The following is a 19,761-nucleotide window of genomic DNA, read 5'->3' as shown; positions in this document are numbered from 1 at the left end:
CGGGCGCGAAATCGCGGTAAAGTTGGGCGTCGGGCCTATACCGCGATCTGCACCTGAATCCGAGCAGATCGCGGCTTTACCGACACCCGATTCGGGCGCAGGTCCGGCACGCGCCCAAATCGGGCGGCCCGACGATTTAAATGCATTTGCATGCATTTACATCAACTTAATGAACCGCGCGCCCAACTCTACCACCAAATCCCACTTTACCGTCTTCTGGCCCGATCCGCGTCCGCGCTGTTACCAACCTGCAAAATAAAGTCTGAAGTCGCCACTGCAGCCTTCGAAGAGCGGGGTCAGAGACTGCAACGGCTCCCTGACCCAGGTCATCCTCTGGTTGGGGTGGGAGGGGGAGGTGGGAGGAGGAGAGGGGGTGTGACCGATCATCCCTTGGGGGTGGGGTGACGTCTCATCCTCTGGCAGGGGGGGGGGGGGGGGGTGACGCCTCATCCTCTGGCCGGGGGGGGGGGGAGGGTGGTGACGTCTCATCCTCTGGCGGGGGGGGGGAAGGGTGGTGACGTCTCATCCACTGGTCGGGGGGGCTCCGCTGCCTGTCTGTGGCCGATCCCTCCTGGCACCACCACAGATTACTCTTCCCTGCAAGTGCGAGAGAGCAGGAGAGATGGCTGTGGCTGATAGTGTACCAGTGACGGTGCCAGGAGGGATCGGCCGCAGACAGGCAGCGGAATCCCCCCGACCAGAGGATGAGACGTCACACACCCTCTCCTCCCGCCCAGCCCCCCCGCCCCAGGGGATGCTCGGTCACACCCCCTCCCCTCCCACCCACCCCCAAGGGGATGATCAGTCGCACCCCCTCCCCGCCCCCCCGACCAGAGGATGACCATCAGAGAGCCACTGTCTCCGCTGTCTGCTTTTTGTTTTCGCGCCCGGGTGCGCTGTCAGATTTTTTTCTAACTGTGCATGCGCAGTTCAATTCTCCGATCGGTCCGCCAGCGCTAAGCCCCGGCCACAGCGCGGATCGGGCCGGAGCCGGCAAAACGCTTATGGGCGCGCTGCAAAGAGGATTCCAGGCGCGCATCTATTTGACGCCCAGATCCGGCACTTAGACTCAACATGGTAAAATTCCCCCCAGAGTGTAATTTGTCCATAAAGGAATGGAAATTGTCCATTCCACTAATTTCTTGTCACCAAATTGCCCACTGCAAGTTCTAATCTATGGTTCAGGCAATGCCAAGTAATAAAACTGGGTATTGCTCCATAAGCCTGTAAACCACACCCAATTTGGTGCCCAGCGCAACACTCGCACCATCACTGGCAAACGCTACAAGATGTTGCTTCAGGTTAGAGTCATCACAACCTTGTTTCGTGACAAGAAGATACTTAACTATCTTCTCAGCTTTTTGATCCTGAAGATCAGTCAGATCTAAAAACATGAATCGTCCTTGTGATCTCTTTCATATTTCAAGCTAACTCCTAGAGTGGTTCTATTACTGAAGCTTGTAGATTCATCAATAAGAATGCAAATGTTATGCATTCTGAGGGACAGCTCGGTGGATAGGATATTAGGATGTAGATAGGCTGGAAAATTGGGCAGGGATCCTGGATTCAGGATTCATTCCTGGACCGGGGAGCGGCGCGGGCTTGGAGGGCCGAAGGGCCTGTTCCTGTGCTGTATTGTTCTTTGTTCTTTGTTCTTTGTTAACCCTTGATCGTTTTGATGTGCTGGCAAATTTTCTTCCTGATCTGGGTAGCTATGTGGTCAATAGTTTCTGCAGCACCGTAGCAGGAATGAAGTCCTTTTCCTGTTTAAACACCATTTGCACTCCGAGGTTCCGGCAAGGCAAAGTGGTCAGGCTGAAGTCTGTTGTTTTGAGTCAGGCAGTAAGCAGAAACCTGCACAAGCCCTTCAGGTTGTCACTAACTTTTCCCGAAGTGTCTTCCTCTGCCTTTCAGTTGCGCAGTGATGCGAGCTTTCAGCAGTTTGTGTTCTCCAATTATTTTTTGGAAAGGTTTTAAACATGCACTTTGGCTAGATCCACTGTCTGTCACTTGGTGCAAAACGTCATTCATTCAAAAGTCTCAATCCCTTGGATGTGAAAAGTGATAAGCAATAATATTTGCACACGCTTTACACTCAATTTTATCATCCTTATATTCTAACCGAGGATTGGTCTTTTTTTCTCCCCCTTTCACATTTCCTCTGTCTGCACATCTGCCCAGGGATACAGATCTGCCACTGTATTAAGCTCAGTTTCAGATGCACACTGTGCAGTCAATTTTGACTCTGACTCAGGCAGCTGCAGCATTGGAGCTCTTCCCTTCATTGTCACTCAGTGTGACAGTGCTCGAGTGTTCTCTGCTTTCTTTATGAAGGAAGTTTTTTTTTTAATTTCGTGATCATTGTGTTGCTATCTGGCTGTTCTGAAGGTTTTAGTCCCCTGCCCCTCCCCCAACAGGTGAGGACCAGCACATGTATGTATGCTGTGTATGTTTAAGCGAGGGCATTTACTGGAGCTATAAGTTCAAAAGCAGCAGTGCTGGCATCAAATCAACGTCACATTGATATAAGATTAGCACATGCTCCTAAAGCCCATGTGGTGTGTGACATGGGCCGTGCCAGCCATTTTGGAGCCAAAATAGCACCCATAGCGCTGAAGCTATGGAACCAAAATGTGTGACTAATGCGTTAGAGTAGGAAGCAAGGTAATGAGTCTTTACTTCAACAATGTGAAGAGGGAGGAGGTGGAAAAGGTGCGTAAAATGTCACATTTAGATCAAGTAAAAGATGTTCATTTTGACAAATGAAAAGAAATTTAATAGAGAATCTAGCATGCAGACCAGGCTAGTTTACAGGATCAGAATTAATTTCAACAAATGTAACTCAGGTTTGTTCATTAGACAACCTATTGCACATCATTAACTATATCAAATATGTACTGTGTTACAGAAACCACACATGATTATTCAGTCTTACCCTGTCATCCCGTAGTCATGCCCATGCCTTATCCATTGAACTCCAGGCTACTGAAAACAGGAGCAATCATCCCTGGTTAAAGTAGAAAGGATTCAGACGGAAATGAAATCTGGAATTATATTTTGTTTCTTCAGTAGTCCATCGTGTAGTTTATCACAGAACAGAGAATGCTGGGAAAACTCAGCAGGCCTGGCAGCATTTAGGCAGAGAAAACAGAATTAACACTTCAAGTCTGTTTGGACTCTGCTTCAGAGTGTAGTTTGTCAATCCAGCTATAAAGATGGTTTCACTCGTTCCAACTAGACTTCGTTTTCAGAAGGCCAAAGTCATTGTGAAAGAAGGAGGCAATGATAACAAGTAAAAATGCCGTGTTCTTTGTGTCATGTCAGTGCTAACTGCAATAGAATTCATTGGCTTCCTGTATTCACCAATGGTGTGAAGAGCTGCACAGACATTGATGAGCACACATCCTCATACTCAGCCTCCCCACTGAGACAGCTTTGTTGTTCCAGTCTCGCCTGCTGCGCGAATCGTCATGGGCAAGACAGAATACTTGACGGACCATTTAAAGGTCTATTGACCTCGGGTGGGAATTTCCAGTCTCAGGGCAGGTGCGAGCAGAAAATCCCACCCTAATGTGTATGCTTTAGTTTGCATTCATTTCTGATTACTCTTTTAATTCAGGTTAAAACATACACATGCATATTCCTTATTTTTCAAAAATATGACATTTAATATTGAGTCGATAGACCCATGACAGCTGCAAACAGAAATCTGAGTCTAGATCAGTGCCACATGTGCTCAGTGCAAAGAGAGAGATGGGGCAATGGCAAAGCCTACATCTCTGCCAGTGGAGATTTACACCAATGTAGTAGGTTACTACAGTCTAGGTTACTGCAACTGGAACAGCAAATCAATGCAAATACAGATTTAAGTAAATGCAAGCTGGGATGCGCCAAATGTGTGTCCAGGTAAAAACCATTATAGTCCTAAATCAACGCCAACATAGCAAGAAGTCTCACAACACCAGGTTAGAGTCCAACAGGTTTATTTGGTATCACGAGCTTTCAGAGCGCTGCTCCTTTATCAGGTGAGTGAGTGACTGAAGGAACAGCGCTCTGAAAGCTTGTGATTCCAAATAAACCTGTTGGACTTCTTACTGTGCCCACCCCAGTCCAACGCCGACATCGCCAAATCATGCCAACATAGCACGGTCAAGACTGCAAGACAGAGATCTAGGATAGTGTAACTAAAGGTCGAGAAGTAAAGATCCAGGTGATTATTAAAGAGGGTATGGATTCGTGCAGAGAAAGAGCGATGGCAACTAAAATTCAGGCCTAGATTAAAGCTGTCGAGAAGTCATTTTGTGTTAAGCTTTTAAGTTTAGTGCCAGTAAATGGCCTAAGGAGAAGGCGATGTAACTAAGCTTCCTTTCCTCTCCATACAGATTATAAACTGGAAGGATTATGTACCTAAAATCCTTGGGCCAGATGTGACAAAGCAGTACCTGCCTCCCTACAGGGGCTATGATGAAACAGTTGACCCTCGGGTTTCTAATGTATTTGCCACTGCTGCATTCCGTTTTGGTCACGTGACCATTCATCCAATAGTGTTCCGACTAAATGAAAATTACAGTGAGAACCCTGCCTACCCAAGCATCCCTCTGCACAAGTCATTCTTCTCCACCTGGAGAATTTTGGAAGAAGGTAAGAAGAGAAAGTTGACTATTTCATCATGTGCAACATTACAAGTTCATCCAGCATTGAGCCAATACACAAAGCAAAATTCGTTAATGTTAGCTTTTATCATACCCAACTCTTCCTGTTATTTGCTTCCATTGGCACTGCCAGCTTTGTAACTCTTTATTCAAACTATCAACCTTTATCTATACATCTGAACAGTGAGTGTCAGCTGGCCAGCAGCAATATCTTCTCATCCACAAGGGCTGGAGTTTGTCTTGGGATTGGGACCCTGACATCAGGTGATATTCCAGATCCTGACGTCGTGTCTCACCAGCCTCAGCGGCCTAACACGATGTCTGTTGGAATGACCACTGAGTGGACCCGCAGGAAGCGTACTTGCTGTTTGATTAAGAACTAAGAGTAGATGGGAGGCTGCAGCTCCATCAATGACAACACTCCAGCAGCCCAGGGTAGCCAACCATCTCAGACTTCCCAGGATTGTCCCGGAATTTGGTTTCCCATCTCCTGTCCCGGGCATGGGCTTCCTGGGACACAGTTTGTCCCGGAAACCTTTGGGCAATGGCTGGAGAGACAGGTTCAAGCTCTCCTCTTGCCACTGCCTGAGCATCTTTGGTGATTGCATGTGTGCACTGTGCTGCTGCACACACGCAGGCCAAAGCCAGTATGGTGCACACGCAGACACTTAGACAGGAGAGAATAGCAGCACCGGTCACAGAATCACTACAGTGTAAAAAGAGGCCATTTGGCCCATCGAGCCTGCACCGATAACAATCCTACCAAGGCCCTATCCCCTCATACTTGCCCTGCTACTCCCCCTGACACTAAGACACTTCAGCATGGCCAACCCACCTAACCCGCACATCTTTGGAGGAAACCAGAGCAACCAGAGGAAACCCATGCAGACATGGGGAGAATGTGCAAACTCCACACAGACAGTCACCCGAAGCCAGAATTGAACCTGGGTCCCTGGCTCTGTGAGGCAGCAGTGCTAACCGCTGTGCCACCATGTTGCCCATAACTCTGCTCCCTGATTAAGCCCGAGTTGGGAAATCCCCATGCATGTAAGAAGAAGGGAGGATACCTCACAATGGAGACACCTTCTCAAGAGAAGGTAAAAAAAATCTTAAATTAAAAATGGCCAGAGTTGTACAGAATAGAGCACTGAACCCCTCTCCCCAAGTCTGTCGCTGAGGGATGGTCACCAACCCATGGCCCTATTTCAGTCTCTGAGGAAGGGGATTCACGTCAGCTTCTGCTGAGTGATTTTAATAGACCTTTTAATTGACCTAACTGATTACATGCTGCTTCTGGGTGGGTAGCCATCAACCCCTCATTCTGCCTGGAACAAAGGTGGCCCACAGGTGAAAACATGCCAACAGCCAGGCATGGCATTTTCCAATACATATTTTGGACCTTTCTTTGGGTGACCCCAAGGTACTGAAACCAATTATGACACTGAATACAGCTAAGATCTGCCTGATCAGAATAGAACCTTGTCTGAATCTGGTGTTGTTTAAAATGGGGACCTCCCTGTTAGTGCCTGGTTTCTGCCCATTTGTAAAGTGAAAAAGATCTCTCTGTTTCAGTATCAGGCATGTTATTCTACACTCTAACCCATGGCATTGTGTTGTATTGCAGGAGGAATTGACCCTCTTGTCCGAGGAATTATACTGAACCCTGCCAAGCTGCAAACACAAACACAGATGATGCCAGAAGAGCTAACGGAAAAGTTGTTTCAGCCTAATAAATCTTTAGCATTGGACCTGGCAGCACTAAACCTCCAGCGAGGGAGGGATCATGGGCTACCGAGTGAGTATTGACACACACAAACATCACTCCCCAAAGCCTGTCCACCATCTACAAAGCACAAGTCATGAGTGTGATGAAGTACTCTCCACTTGCCTAGATGGGTGCAGCTCCAAAAACACTCAAGAAGCTTGACACCATCCAGGACAAAGCAGCCCGCTTGATTGGCACCCAACCTACCACCTTAAACATTCACTTCCTCTACCATCGACAGCAGTGTGTACCATCTACAAGATGCACTGCAGCAATTCACCAAGGCTCCTTCAACATCACCTTCCAAATGCACAACCTTTACCAGCCAGAAGGTCAAGGGCAGTAGCTACATGGGAACACCACCAACTCCAAGTTCCCCTCCAAGGAGGTTTACTAGATTGATATCTGGAATGAGCAGCTTGTATGATGGGGATAGGTTGGTCAAGCTGGGCTTGTTTCCACTGGAGTTTAAAAGAGCTTGACATTAGATTCTAAGTGGTCTTGACAAGGTGGATGTAGAAAGGATGTTTCCACTTGTGGGTGAGTCAAGAACTAGTGGGTACTGTTGTACAATTAAGGATCACCATTTTAGGGCAGGGATGAGGAGAATGTTTTTCTCTGCCTCAGAAGGTGGTGGAGGCAGAGTCATTGACTATTTTCAAGGCAGAGATAGACAAATTCTTGTTATGCAAGGAAATCAAAGGTCATCAGGATAGATGGGAATGTGGAATTAGAAACACCAACAGAGGGCCATAATTTTAACAGATGGTAGAGAAGGCCCGAGGGACTGAATGGACTACTTCTACTCTTATTTTCTATGTTTGCAAGCCATACACCATCCTAGTTTGGAACTATATTGCTGTTCCTTCACTGTCGCTGGGCCAAAATCCTGAAATTTCCTCACTAAAGGGCACTGTGGGTGCACCTGCACCACATGGACTGCATTGGCTCAGGAGGATGGCTCACCACCACATTCTCAAGGACAATTAGGGATGGGCCACAAACGTAGGCCTGGCCAGTGTTGCCCACATCCTGTGAACAAACAAATAAATCACTCTTCAATGGCATTGCATAGTAACATCAATCCCTGTCCAGTATTCCAGTTTACGTTGGTATATCGATTAGGTGTTGGGCTGTATAATCCTAAATATCCAAAACTAATATCACGGCCTATTTAAATATGGGCAACCAAGGTATAAGTTGGAAATTCAAGTTTCTGGCTGCACCGTCTTTAAGTTGATCGGTGCTTACATCTGGGATGAATGTGTAGTTAATGCTACTACAGATAGTGGGTGGGGTTTTATGGCCTTGCTCGTCCCGAAACTGTAAAATGCCACATGAGGTCAACTGACCTTTCCATTGTCCGTCCCTCACCCGCTCTGATTCCCATGGCGGACAGAACAGTAAAATTCTGGTCAATGTCTCAAAACTAGCAACCTCAGGACAGAGTCAATGCCAGATTTCAGATCTTGGCTGGTTTTTGGACCAGGTGGTTTGGGTTGGGTGGTTCAGGCCAGGTGAGGTCAAGGGTCACTTGGGCCACTGTCATGAGGCTATGACTCTTTATTTTTCGAAAATATGATTATTCAACATTCAACTGACTGTAAATTTTACAATCTGAGCTCAGACAGAGCAAACTGCTCAAAAATACAAGGCCATATTCCAAGGTGAAGGCAAGAAATAAATAAATCACCTTCAGGGGAGTGTGAAGCGAGAGGCGTTTCCTACAATTCAGACACATGGAAACTTGTAACTGTGTAAGGAATAGATATTATAAAATGCAAAGTACTGAGTTTAAAGTCTAAAAGTTTATTTATTAGTGTCACAAGTAGGCTTACATTAACACTGCAATGAAGTTACTGTGAAAATCCCCTAGTCGCCGCACTCTGTTTGGGTACACTGAGGGAGAATTTAGCATGGCCAGTACACCTAACCAGCGTGTCTGTTGGACTGGATATTGAAACAGTGGCTGCCACAGACAGACCCACCCAAAACCTCTTGAAAATACACAATGGGTGAAGTAAGGCTGCCCAGCCACTTGAAAGAGATTGCAAGTGACACAGGTGGTGTCAAAAAATTCTTCAGCAGAGAAAACAAGCTGAGTGCTACGAATTCTCTCCCTCTCTCTCTTTTGGAATGTGTCACCCATGTTGAATGTATATGCGTGCATACATGTATGTTGGCCCAAATGAGGATCAAACGCTTGACATCGCATTTTTATTATTTTTCTTAGGTTTAGTGGTTAATACATTTGCCCTCTGTCTCAAGTAAACCTTTTTGACTAGTTCCTTATGGCTCGCAGCTTAATATTTTAGAAAAGGAATAACCACGTGAGAAAGAAACTTAAATCTTTGTCGTGAGGTGGTTGAGTAGAGGAGAACCTGTCACCCCTTCTCACCCGGTCATCACAGGAATTTGCACCAATTTACTGGATTTTGTTGTCTAAGGTCCTACAGTCTGCAAATTTAAATAGCTTGGGTGTGTCACAGCATAATGCATAATGTGAAATGCATAATCAGAGTGTCCGAGATTCCTTCATAGAATCCTTACAGTGCATTTGGCCCATTGAGTCAGTACTGACAATCGGACAGATTATTTTAACCACGCCCTTTACCCTGCACTATCCCTGTAATCCCATACATTTACTATGGCTAATCCCATCTAATCTACACATCTTGGGACACTAAGGGGCAATTTAGCATGGCCAATCCACCTAACTTGCACATCTTTCTTGGAGTCCACAATGCGTAAGCCCCACGTTCCAGAACTCAAACTCTTAACCATAAGAAAGATATCAAGTGGTACTTAGTAATAGATTAAGGTGCCATCAGAAGCCCACTTGATGCCTAGTACATGGTAGTAGTTTAGTTTAGTAGAACCACCCTTTACCCGCAGTGTGCAGGGCCAATGCAAGGGTGATTGCTATCCTAAGTGAACTTCTAGCCTGGAGCGTGCCCTCCACCACCCCCCCCCCCCCCACCCCCGGCCCAATCCAATTAATTAACAAAAATGATTTCCTCACAGGTTGTTATCTGCCTTCACTCCGGTCTCAGCCTTGCACTATTCTGAAGTACTGTGTCCCCTCAGCGCTACTCATTAGATTCCTGCACACTGCCCTCTCGCCAGACCTCAACACCTGCAGCACTGCAAGATCAACCAGGAGCTTTCTGTTGGCTTAAAACGTGGAACTGACATTTCTGATTAACCGGCAGCACCCATTCCTCACGCTCACTGAATAGAGAAATAAATTTTAAAACAATCTTTAAAAGATTATATTAACTTTTTTACAGTCAAATTGCACGATGACTTAAATACTAGAAACCTGGACTTTGGGAGAGACACTGATGTACTAAAGAATGGGAGCATTACAATCTTTATAATTCATGTGGGACATTCAAATATACATTTGACAAACACCTGTATTATCATTAAACATGTTAAATTTGAGCTGGTGTTATAAGAAATGGCTGATCGTTTTAAAGATGTATTTTGAGATATAACTCAAGTTGCTCCTGTGATGATTTCTCACAACTCATCATCTTTCCCTGCACAAGGCTAATTAAATAGAGTTGCTAAACACATTGATCCCCCAAGCTATTCCACACACAAATGGTTAATACATCTATAATATCTGAAACTACCCCAATACGTTCACTTAGTGGCTAAGATCAAACGCAAGATCAAGCCCAAGATGAGGTGTAATGCTTGTTGTCGGCAGTTTCGATCTAGTGTGTCTCTTGTGGGGACCGTGAATTAGATTCATTTGGATTTGAGTTGGTTTTTGGAGCAAGCAAGGGTTGAATGTGTTGGACTCGATGGGATGGCATGTGCACTAGTGCATCATCACAATAGATAGACGTCAACTCATTTGTAGAGGCTGCTAAAACATACACACCATTCAGCTACAGCTACATTGTATTAGGGACCAGATCAGAAACTCCACTGTATATTATGATGTTAGACTAGATCCAACTATTTTTGATTTTGGCATTAATGTGAGGATAAGATGTTTCATTCCAGGTGTGATTCTACTGACACACTAGGAAGCTTTTATCAAAACAAACTTTATTTAACAATACAGTTTAACTATTACAAAAATAATTAATGTAACCGTTACCAATTAAAATACTTTAACATGACAAGATATAATTCTTAACTGCTAGCCTATCTCTATTAGTTCCAATTTAATAATATTCCTTATAGACGTAAAATCCTCTTCAAAATCATTGAGCAAACAACAGGTTTATATACTGGTATGTGGGATGCTGGTCCTCAAAACTCCAGAACACCTCTAGAGAGATACCTATTTTCTAGCAGGTGCCAGACTTCAATTTCCAGAGAGAGAAAGAAAAGCTGCTGCTCCTTGCAAACTTCCAAACTCCTTCCAAACAGAAACTGCCTGCTCATTTTCCTCTGTATGCCTAGCTCCTCCCTTTAGCACATGATGCACTCTCATCAATCAACCTAATTAAAACCCACTCTGAAACCCAGGGGGCAGTCCAAAAAAAAAAATCAACAAAAGTGCATTAGCTCAGATTAAAACAAACACCCCAATAACAAGGAGCAATTATTCTTCTGCATTCTCAGTGGTGGGCTGACTGGAGCAGACAACAGTAAGAAGTTTAACAACACCAGGTTAAAGTCCAACAGGTTTATTTGGTAGCAAAAGCCACACAAGCTTTCGGAGCTCCAAGCCCCTTCTTCAGAAGAAGGGGCTTGGAGCTCCGAAAGCTTGTGTGGCTTTTGCTACCAAATAAACCTGTTGGACTTTAACCTGGTGTTGTTAAACTTCTTACTGTGTTCACCCCAGTCCAACGCCGGCATCTCCACATCATGGAGCAGACAAAACAGCGCCATTTAAACAGAGTTGAATCTTGCCTCACAGCGCCAGGGATCCGGGTCCAATTCCAACCTTGGGGTCACTGTCTGTGTTTGCACGTTCCCCCCCGTGTCTGCGTGGGTTTCCTCTGGGTGCTCCGGTTTCCTTCCACAGTCCAAAGGCATGCAGACTAGGTGGATTGGCCATGCTAAATTGACCCTAGTGTCAGCGGATTAGCAGGGTAAATGTGTGGGGTTATGGGAATAGGGCCTGGGTGGGATTGTGGTTGGTGCAGACAGGATGGGCCGAATAGTCTCCTTCTGCACTGTAGAGATTCTATGATTAACATCTCCTTCACAAAAAAACAGATACAAAATACATTTCTCAAAGGCACAGTATCGTCACAATAGTACAAATACGATTGAATAAAAATGATGATAGTCCATCAATAAGGCATAGCAGTGATTATATTCAATTCATATTTCTCCTGCTATTTTTCTATTCTGTGATCAAGATAAAATGTTAACACTATTTCCAAAAGGAAATCACAGCTAAAGTAATGAACACAATCTCTTCCTTTCAGGATGGATAACCTAAACTGCTGGAAACAAATTTGCTACTTGCTCATCAGTACAAATCTAGCTGACATTCAGTTCTGATTTATTTATTTTTCTTTAAAGGTGGCAGTTTTTTGCCATCCCCTCCACAAGTTTTGCCACCTAGGCAACAATTAGCCTAGCTGTGACAGTGCAACTAACAGCCAAACAACCCTTACGCAGCATCCCAGCACCTACAGCTAGGTACCAGCGTGTTTTTCCATTCATGTCATGCAAATTAAAGATATCTACAGTGATTCCTGAAGCTATGTACATAGCTAACTTATTTTCAAGTAGCAGTTTGGTCATCTTTTCTTTCTTCTTTAGGTTACAATGCCTGGAGACGGTTCTGCGGACTGCGGGAAGCCAGGAATATCTCAGAGTTAATACAAATATTCAACAATACGCACATGGCTGAGAAATTCATGTCAGTGTACAGGACACCCCACAACATAGACGTGTGGATCGGTGCAATAGCAGAGCCATTATTGCCTAAAGCTCGCGTCGGAGAACTCCTGGCCTGCCTTCTCGGGAAGCAATTCCAGGTTCTGAGGGATGGGGACAGGTGTGTGTGGAAATTCCCAGCCCTTGGCTATGACAGTCTACATTGAAATGCAGAGTTGTTAGTTTTTTTGTGGAGAGGTGGGTCAGAGTTCATTTCAATGAACAGGCACTTTTACAATTTTGGGCTCAATATCTTTTCCTTTGGCCCAGCAAAGTCCAAACCAAGCTACACACCTCTTCTCCCTCGTGCTTGATAAAGGGGGGAAGCACTACACTCTCCTAAAGCCAAGTAACCAACCTACATCTACTCTGTTGGGATACAGAATTATGGAAGAAAGGGCAAAGTGTGCAGTTTACAAGATACTTGCAAGACCCATGGTATGCAAGATCCTCAGGTATGTGAGAGAGTACTGCTCGAGTTTAACAAGCAGAAGTTCTGTGCAGCTGACAAGAACCACCCTATTCATTGGAGCAACGGTTTTTATGTTTATCAGAAGCAGACTGGAAGAATCCCAATGGTGCTCCAGAATATTGTGGATCTGCTTATCAAAGTTCCTTAGATTATCGAGTCTGCTCTAGGTTTCAGTCTCCTATCTAGGAACCACTTCCATCCCTAAGAGACCTAGTTATAGACCTCACCCAAACACTTCAGTATTGCCTTCACTCTCAAAGGCTGCATTCCTATCTTATACTCTGCCATGTTGCAGAGTTAGATCGTCAATATCTTTTCCCAAAAGTAGGGGAGTCTAAAACTAGAGGGCATAGGTTTAAGGGCGAGAGGAGAGAGATACAAAAGTGTCCAGAGGGGCAATTTTTTCACGCCGAGGGTGGCGAGTGTCTGGAACAAGCTGCCAGAGGTAATAGTAGAAGTGGGTACAATTTTGTCTTTTAAAAAGCATTTAGACAGTTACATAGGTAAGATTGATACAGAGGAATATGGGCCAAACGTGGGCAATTGCTTAGTGGTTTAAAAACAAGGGCGGCATGGACAAGTTGGTCTGAAGGGCCTGTTTCCATGCTGTAAACCTCTATGACTCGATGTTGAAACTTTGATGTGAGGCTATAGAGTTCTGTCTATCTCTTTAGCAGCACTGAATGAACTGATTGGCTTTCTGTTGCTTCCCGTCAGTGGGATCTCTCTCCTTTCTAACTGACCTGGATCCTGTCCATTGTAATGGCACCAAGACGTGTGTGTGCATCCCAAGAAGGAACCCCATAGCCCAGTGTTGTAGTCTTCCCACACTGCAGCATTCTTCTCCCAGACAGAACCGATTCGATTTTCATTTTTGCACGATGCCATTGTTCTGGGATCTCAAGGTGGTGCTACTACACCTGTACTTCAGGACAGAGTTCAACCCTTCCCCCCAGCGCTCCAGCCTCCCCCACTAATGCTGGATGCCATCGTGGACATTCTGAGCTCCCCCCCCCTCCCCCCCTCCAGCCCAACACCTAATCAATATACCAACGTAAATTGGAATCCTCTCACCTGCAAAGCACTCATGCCCCACGTCAACCTCTACCCACTCAGTCTGGAGGCCGTGTACTCTGCCATTTACAGAGGTGATCCTCCACCCTGACAATTTTGCATGCATCTTCCTCTCTTGGGTCTTCTCTATTTACAGGCTGTATATCTCCCCAGTCACCATCACCATTCCCCCTTGATGCGCGATTAAATCACTCGGGAGGCTGGATCGTACCCGGGAAATAAAGGCTTTTATTAGTAACAAGAATGGAGCATACTATATAACAATACAATCCCAGACTAAAGGGTCACCAGGCAGTGCAGTGACCTTTATACTCCTACAGGTAGGCGGAGCCAACCGGAGTGTACCACAGAACAATACCAACAGGTAGAACACCCCAACCCTAACCCCAACAGTGACAACAGTAACATATGTACAAGTACCCATAGTGCTAACCATCTATGGTTCAGTACCCATAGTGGTAACCATCTATGGTTCATCACACCCCTGCAATACAGTACAGATCCCACGGACATTGACTATAGCGCAGCATGCTGTGCTGTTTTCCTGCAGAGCGCACAGCTCTTGCCCCTCCCTGCAGCTAGAGTACACCGTGCTTCCGATAATTGCTCCTGCCGCCTGCCCACTGCTCTTCTGCACTGTCTCTTAACTCTGACTTTAGGCCGTGAAGTCCACATAGCCGCTAGACTGCCTATCATCCGTGACTCCTTTCCATTTTACAGGAGGCATGTCTGCACTGTGACTCCTGTCTGCAAAGCTCCTGAACCAAAACAAGAATCTGGACATAGTTCTCCTTTCCCAAAGGGGACGAAGGACAACAGTGACACTCCCAAATCACACCATACCCCCCCAACGTCCAAGTATTGGTGCAAACCATCCCTAATGTGCCATATAACAAGCCCCTACCTCTACTCTGGAGTCTGCGTGCACCCCTCGTAGTAAATGATGTGGTAAACCTTTCACCTCCTTGTTTGTTAGCATTTCATGCATTGTTGTCAGAGTCCAGCTTCCAAGCCTTTGGTCTTGCCACCGCCTTTTATTATTTGTCATCCTCATCCACCTCCTTGCCCCTCTGCCTGCCATCATGCTCCCCTGCCCTTTCACCCCCCCCCCCCCCCCCCACCCCAACCTTTGCACAGCCTTCCTTCCCCATTGCCCCCCTTGGTCTTGGTCAGCCTCACCCTCACCTCGTACACACCTCGGTCAATCGAAGCAGAGGGTGCATGAGTCCCGCAGCACAGTTCTGTCCTTGCAGACAATGAGGTCAGCCAGCAGGAACATGGCACTCCCCAACTCCAGGCGCAGTACTGATCCCAGTTTGTAAAAGGGGAGACCCGCAGCACAGTGATGTCCATAAAGACAAGTTCAACATGGAGCTGGAGGGAACAAACCCTTCAGTCCCAGAGAGAAACATTCAGTGCAGCAGGAGCACCGCAATGCTATGTTGCATTCACCTCAAAGCCCTGAGGGAACGGGGCTCCACCTTGTACAAGCCAATCTTGGCAAGAGTCGGGAAAAGGATACAAAAGTCTGAGGTCACGTACCAACCGACGGAAGAACAGCTTCTTCCCTGCTGCTGTCAGACTTTTGAATGGACCTACCTTGCATTAAGTTGATCTTTCTCTACACCCTAGCTATGACTATAACACTACAATATGCACCCTCTCTTTTCCTTCTCTATGAAAGGTATGCTTTGTCTGTATAGTGCGCAAGAAACAATACTTTTCACTGTGTGTTAATACATGTGACAATAACAAATCAAATCTCTTTTTCAAATGAGTTTGAGGTTATTTCCTGCTGGCATGACACAAGATTGGAAGGTGTGGAGAGATTCCAGTGGGCAGCTGTTTAATGAGCCTTTGTGAGATGTAAGTGGTGGTCATGGCAGCAGGAAGTCCCAGCCGCTATTAACCCATCACTGGGAGGAGAATTGCAATGTATTTTTACACCAGCAGGTTTCCGAGTTTTGCCTCACAGTAGATTCTCCACTCCCGCCTGCCACCAAGCCCACTGATGGGGGGGGGGGGGGGGGGGGAAATTCTGCTCTCTGTTTGTCTCTCCACGGATGCTGCCTGACCTGTTGAATATTTCTAGCATTTTCTGCTTTCATTTCAGATTTACAGCATTTGCAGTTTTCAGTGAGTACCTTCTCCAAGTCCTGGGCCTGACTCTGCTGCATTTTTCTCATTAGGTTCTGGTGGGAAAACAAAGGCATGTTTACCAAACAGCAGAAAGAAGAGCTGCGCAAAACCACCCTGTCCAGAATCATATGTGATAACACCGGGATTCAGAGAATACCAGTGGATGTGTTATCACTGAATCAGTATCCCAACGACTTTGTACGCTGCAACAGCTCCGTCATCCCTTCACTCAATCTGTCTGCCTGGAGAGAGGACGTCACAGGTCGGTAGCTGCCATTGCCAATTCTAAAACCCGATAAAAGAGTGGGATTAAGGTGAGGCACAGAGGTGGGAGGAACAGGATAAGAGGAGGAAGAAGAAGGTGAAGAGGAGGGAATGGGATCAGGGCAGCACCATGGTTGGATAGAGAAGGTATGGGGCAAAATGGGTGGAACTGGGAGGAGAGAGGGGGATACGGCACTCAGTGGGATGGAGGGAGAGTAGGAAGCAAGATGGATGTGAAATATGGATGTCTGATTTTCTGATGGGAAAATCCACTCAACAGCCTCTTCTAACCTCTGTGACCAGCACATCCGCATAAGAAGCGAAGGGGTATAAACTCCCTCATCTCTTATACCCCTGACTGATGCTCCCACTGCCTGATACACTGGTCCAGCACAATATACCTTCCAACATGATATAACCCCATCCCCATCCCCATCTCCCCCCCATCCAATAGCCCACCCCAATCTGTACACTCTGGCCCAATATATACACTGTGCACAATAGATGCTCTCACCCAATATACTCAAGCCCAACACACCGCGTTCCCAATGTACACCCCTTGCCAGATAGCACCCCTTGCCCGATGTACATCCTCATCCAATGCATACACTGTACCTAATGTAAACCCCATGCCAGATATACACCCTGTTCGATATACACCCAGTGCACAGACCTGCTGAAGTTTACCAGCATTTTCTGTTTTTGTTGCACCCAGAGCATGGTGTGCATCCTTACCTGATGCATACCCCACCCAGTGTACACCCACTCAATGCTTTCTTCCCTCAGATAGTCCCTCTGGATTGAGGATGACTTACTTACACTTCAGTTCAATGAGCTCTGAGATGGTTAAGAAATCCAATGTGGGATCTACAGACTGTGCTATATGCAAGGCAGATGATGCTTGAAGGCTTGGGTAGGTGGCACTCCGTCTGACACCTCTACTTCATCTCTGCACATTCCCGATCAAGTCTCTCAGTGCCTTCCCCATTTTGCTCATACACAAGTCAGGAATTGTCGTGACCTCATCAGGGATGATTTGAGGTTATCCTTAAAGAATTTCCATTGTGCTGCTAGGTGTCTCCTGCTACAGCTGTGTTCTGGGTAGAGCAATTGCTTTAGGAATCTGGTGTCAGGCATACAAACAACATGTCATAAAACATAGAACAGTACAGCACAGGAACAGGCCCTTTGGCCCACGATATTGTGCCAAATATGACACCAAATTAAACTAATCCCTTCTGCCTGCACTTGGTCCATATCCCTCTCTTCCTTGCATATTCATGTGCTAATCTTAAACGTCCTTTGTCACCTTTGTCACCTCCTTGAAAAAATTAATCAAGTTAATAAGACATGACCTGCCCCACACAAAGCCATGCTGACTGACCATAATTAGGCCATGCTTTTCCAAATGCACACAAGCCCTATCCCTAAGAATCCTCTCCTTCAGCTTTCTAATCACCAATGTGAGACTCACCGGTCTAGTATTTCCTGGATTACTGTCTACTTGCCAGTCCCCCGGGACCTCTCTAGTAGCTAGCGAGGATACAAAGATTTTTGTCAGAGCCACAGCAATCTCTTCCCTTGCCTCTCTCAATACCCTGGGGTCAATCCCATTGGGCCCTGGGGACTTATTTACCTTAGTGCTCTTCAAGAGATCCAACACCACTTCTTTCTTGATCTCAAAATGCATGCTCCACACTAATGTCACGATTCCCCCATGCCCTTCTCCTTGGTGAACACCGATGCAAAGTATTCATTTAGGATCTGTCTAGTCCAGCCTAGTGGATTTCGAGTGATTACTGTCTCAATGTAAGTTGTCTTGGGAGAGAATGCTACTGTTGACTGCCTTTCTTGCTACCAGATTTGGGAAGATGCCGCTAGTGGTACTTCTCCAGTGCTTTGAGGTGCCTGCTGTACATTGTCTTTGAAGCATATAGTAGCGCTGGGATCACTGTTGCCTGATAAACCATGACTTTAGTCTTGGGTTTGAGACATTGGTCCACAGATACTCTTTTTCCCAAGTACACCATACCTAATGTACACCCCACATCCAATGTACATCTCATGCCTGAAATTCAATATCGGCAGCATGTACAACACTCGGGGATTGCAATGCTGCCCATTTTGCAGTGCTGCCCAAGTCAAATACTTTGACACTTGCATGAGGCCCATTCCATGGATTCTTCATGCAACTCCAGTACCTCACCCAGATTTGAATAGTACAATGGCTAGCAAAAGGATATTTCACCTGAATGACACACTGCAGAGTTCAGTTCTCTCCTCACCCTAGATTCACATGTGCACTACCCAGAAGGAATAAAGTCCTGTTTCTCCCACCGTGCTACCCCTAGGGTGTCAAGGCCAGTTATATGGTCCCCACCCAGCTGAAATTAGCAATGACCAGGACTTCTCCAGGGTGCATAATTCAGTATTGCAGTGGCTCACCAATGAAGATGGGATTGTTTTGTTGCAGTTGTTCAAACTCAACAAGAATCAGCAGCACAAGAGGAAGAGCTGAGCTGACAAAACAGCTCGAATTCTTGAGAGGGAAATGCTGAACTTTGCTGACACCAAATTTATAGAAGGTGTGACATCCATAGCGAATAAAAACATGAGGCATTTAAACAGCTGATCCCCTCAGAGAACCGAGTCATCAGGTCGGCCAGAGGACAAAGAAAACAATTGGTAGAAATCCTAGTAATGTAAGCCCTGCAGTATTCTGCTCCGACTCTGTTTACCCCAGCACCCAAAAGGATGTTAGCATTCCAGGAGTCTGTTAAAGTTGTATCTTCCTGTTTTCCACAGAAGTTCCTTGTGGAAAGGTTCCCAAAGTGGAAAGGGCGCACTTCTTCTTTTGCAACACAACCCTCCATTTTGAATGTCATGCTGGATTTGAACTTGTTGGACCTTCAACTTTAACCTGCGACCCTTTGACCAGAGCATGGAGTTCTGCAGCACCCAGATGCCAAGGTAGCTCGGAATTCACTGTCCTGCTCTCTTAGATGGCAGCACAATCATTCGCGGAAACATCAAGTAGACTAACTGACCATTTTATGAATTGTGGAATTGCTCTCCTCTCACTTGGACTCATTCTGAAGGCATTAGTGTTTGTAATGATACACTTTCAGAGCCTTCATTAGTGAACAAAGGATTTATTTACATTCTTAAAGTTACTTACCAATTTTAAAATGTCAATGGTCACCTCCCCATCACATTGGCCTTAAAATGTATTCATTAGTGTCACAAGTAGGCTTACATTAACACTGCAATGAAGTTACTGTGAAAATTCCCTAGTCGCCACACTCCGGTGCCTGTTCGGCACACTGAGGGAGAATTTAGCATGGCCAATTCACCTAACCAGCATGTCTTTCAGACTGTGGGAGGAAACTGGCGCACCTGGAGTAAACCCACACAGACACGGGAAGAATAGGCAGACTCCACACAGACAGTGACCCAAGCCAGGAATCGAACCCAGGTCCCTGGCACTGTGCCACTCTGCTGTCCTATGCTATGTCTAGATCAACTATCATCCGGTA

General features: G+C 45.9%; 1 protein-coding gene across 1 annotated transcript in view; it reads left to right on the top strand.

Moving 5' to 3' along the window:
* The window catches only part of LOC144498830 (myeloperoxidase-like), a 90,999-nt gene that overhangs the window by 60,066 nt on the left and 11,172 nt on the right, over positions 1–19,761 (top strand). Inside the window, exons 10-14 of the mRNA XM_078220563.1 lie at positions 4,383–4,641; positions 6,277–6,447; positions 12,160–12,397; positions 16,012–16,223; positions 19,031–19,195. Of these exons, the coding sequence (XP_078076689.1) occupies positions 4,383–4,641; positions 6,277–6,447; positions 12,160–12,397; positions 16,012–16,223; positions 19,031–19,195 (1,045 nt within the window). The remainder of the gene's footprint in view (positions 1–4,382; positions 4,642–6,276; positions 6,448–12,159; positions 12,398–16,011; positions 16,224–19,030; positions 19,196–19,761) is intronic.

Source organism: Mustelus asterias, chromosome 9 (assembly GCF_964213995.1).
Source record: "Mustelus asterias chromosome 9, sMusAst1.hap1.1, whole genome shotgun sequence".
NCBI lineage: Eukaryota > Metazoa > Chordata > Chondrichthyes > Carcharhiniformes > Triakidae > Mustelus > Mustelus asterias.
This window is presented reverse-complemented; position numbering and strand designations above follow the sequence as displayed.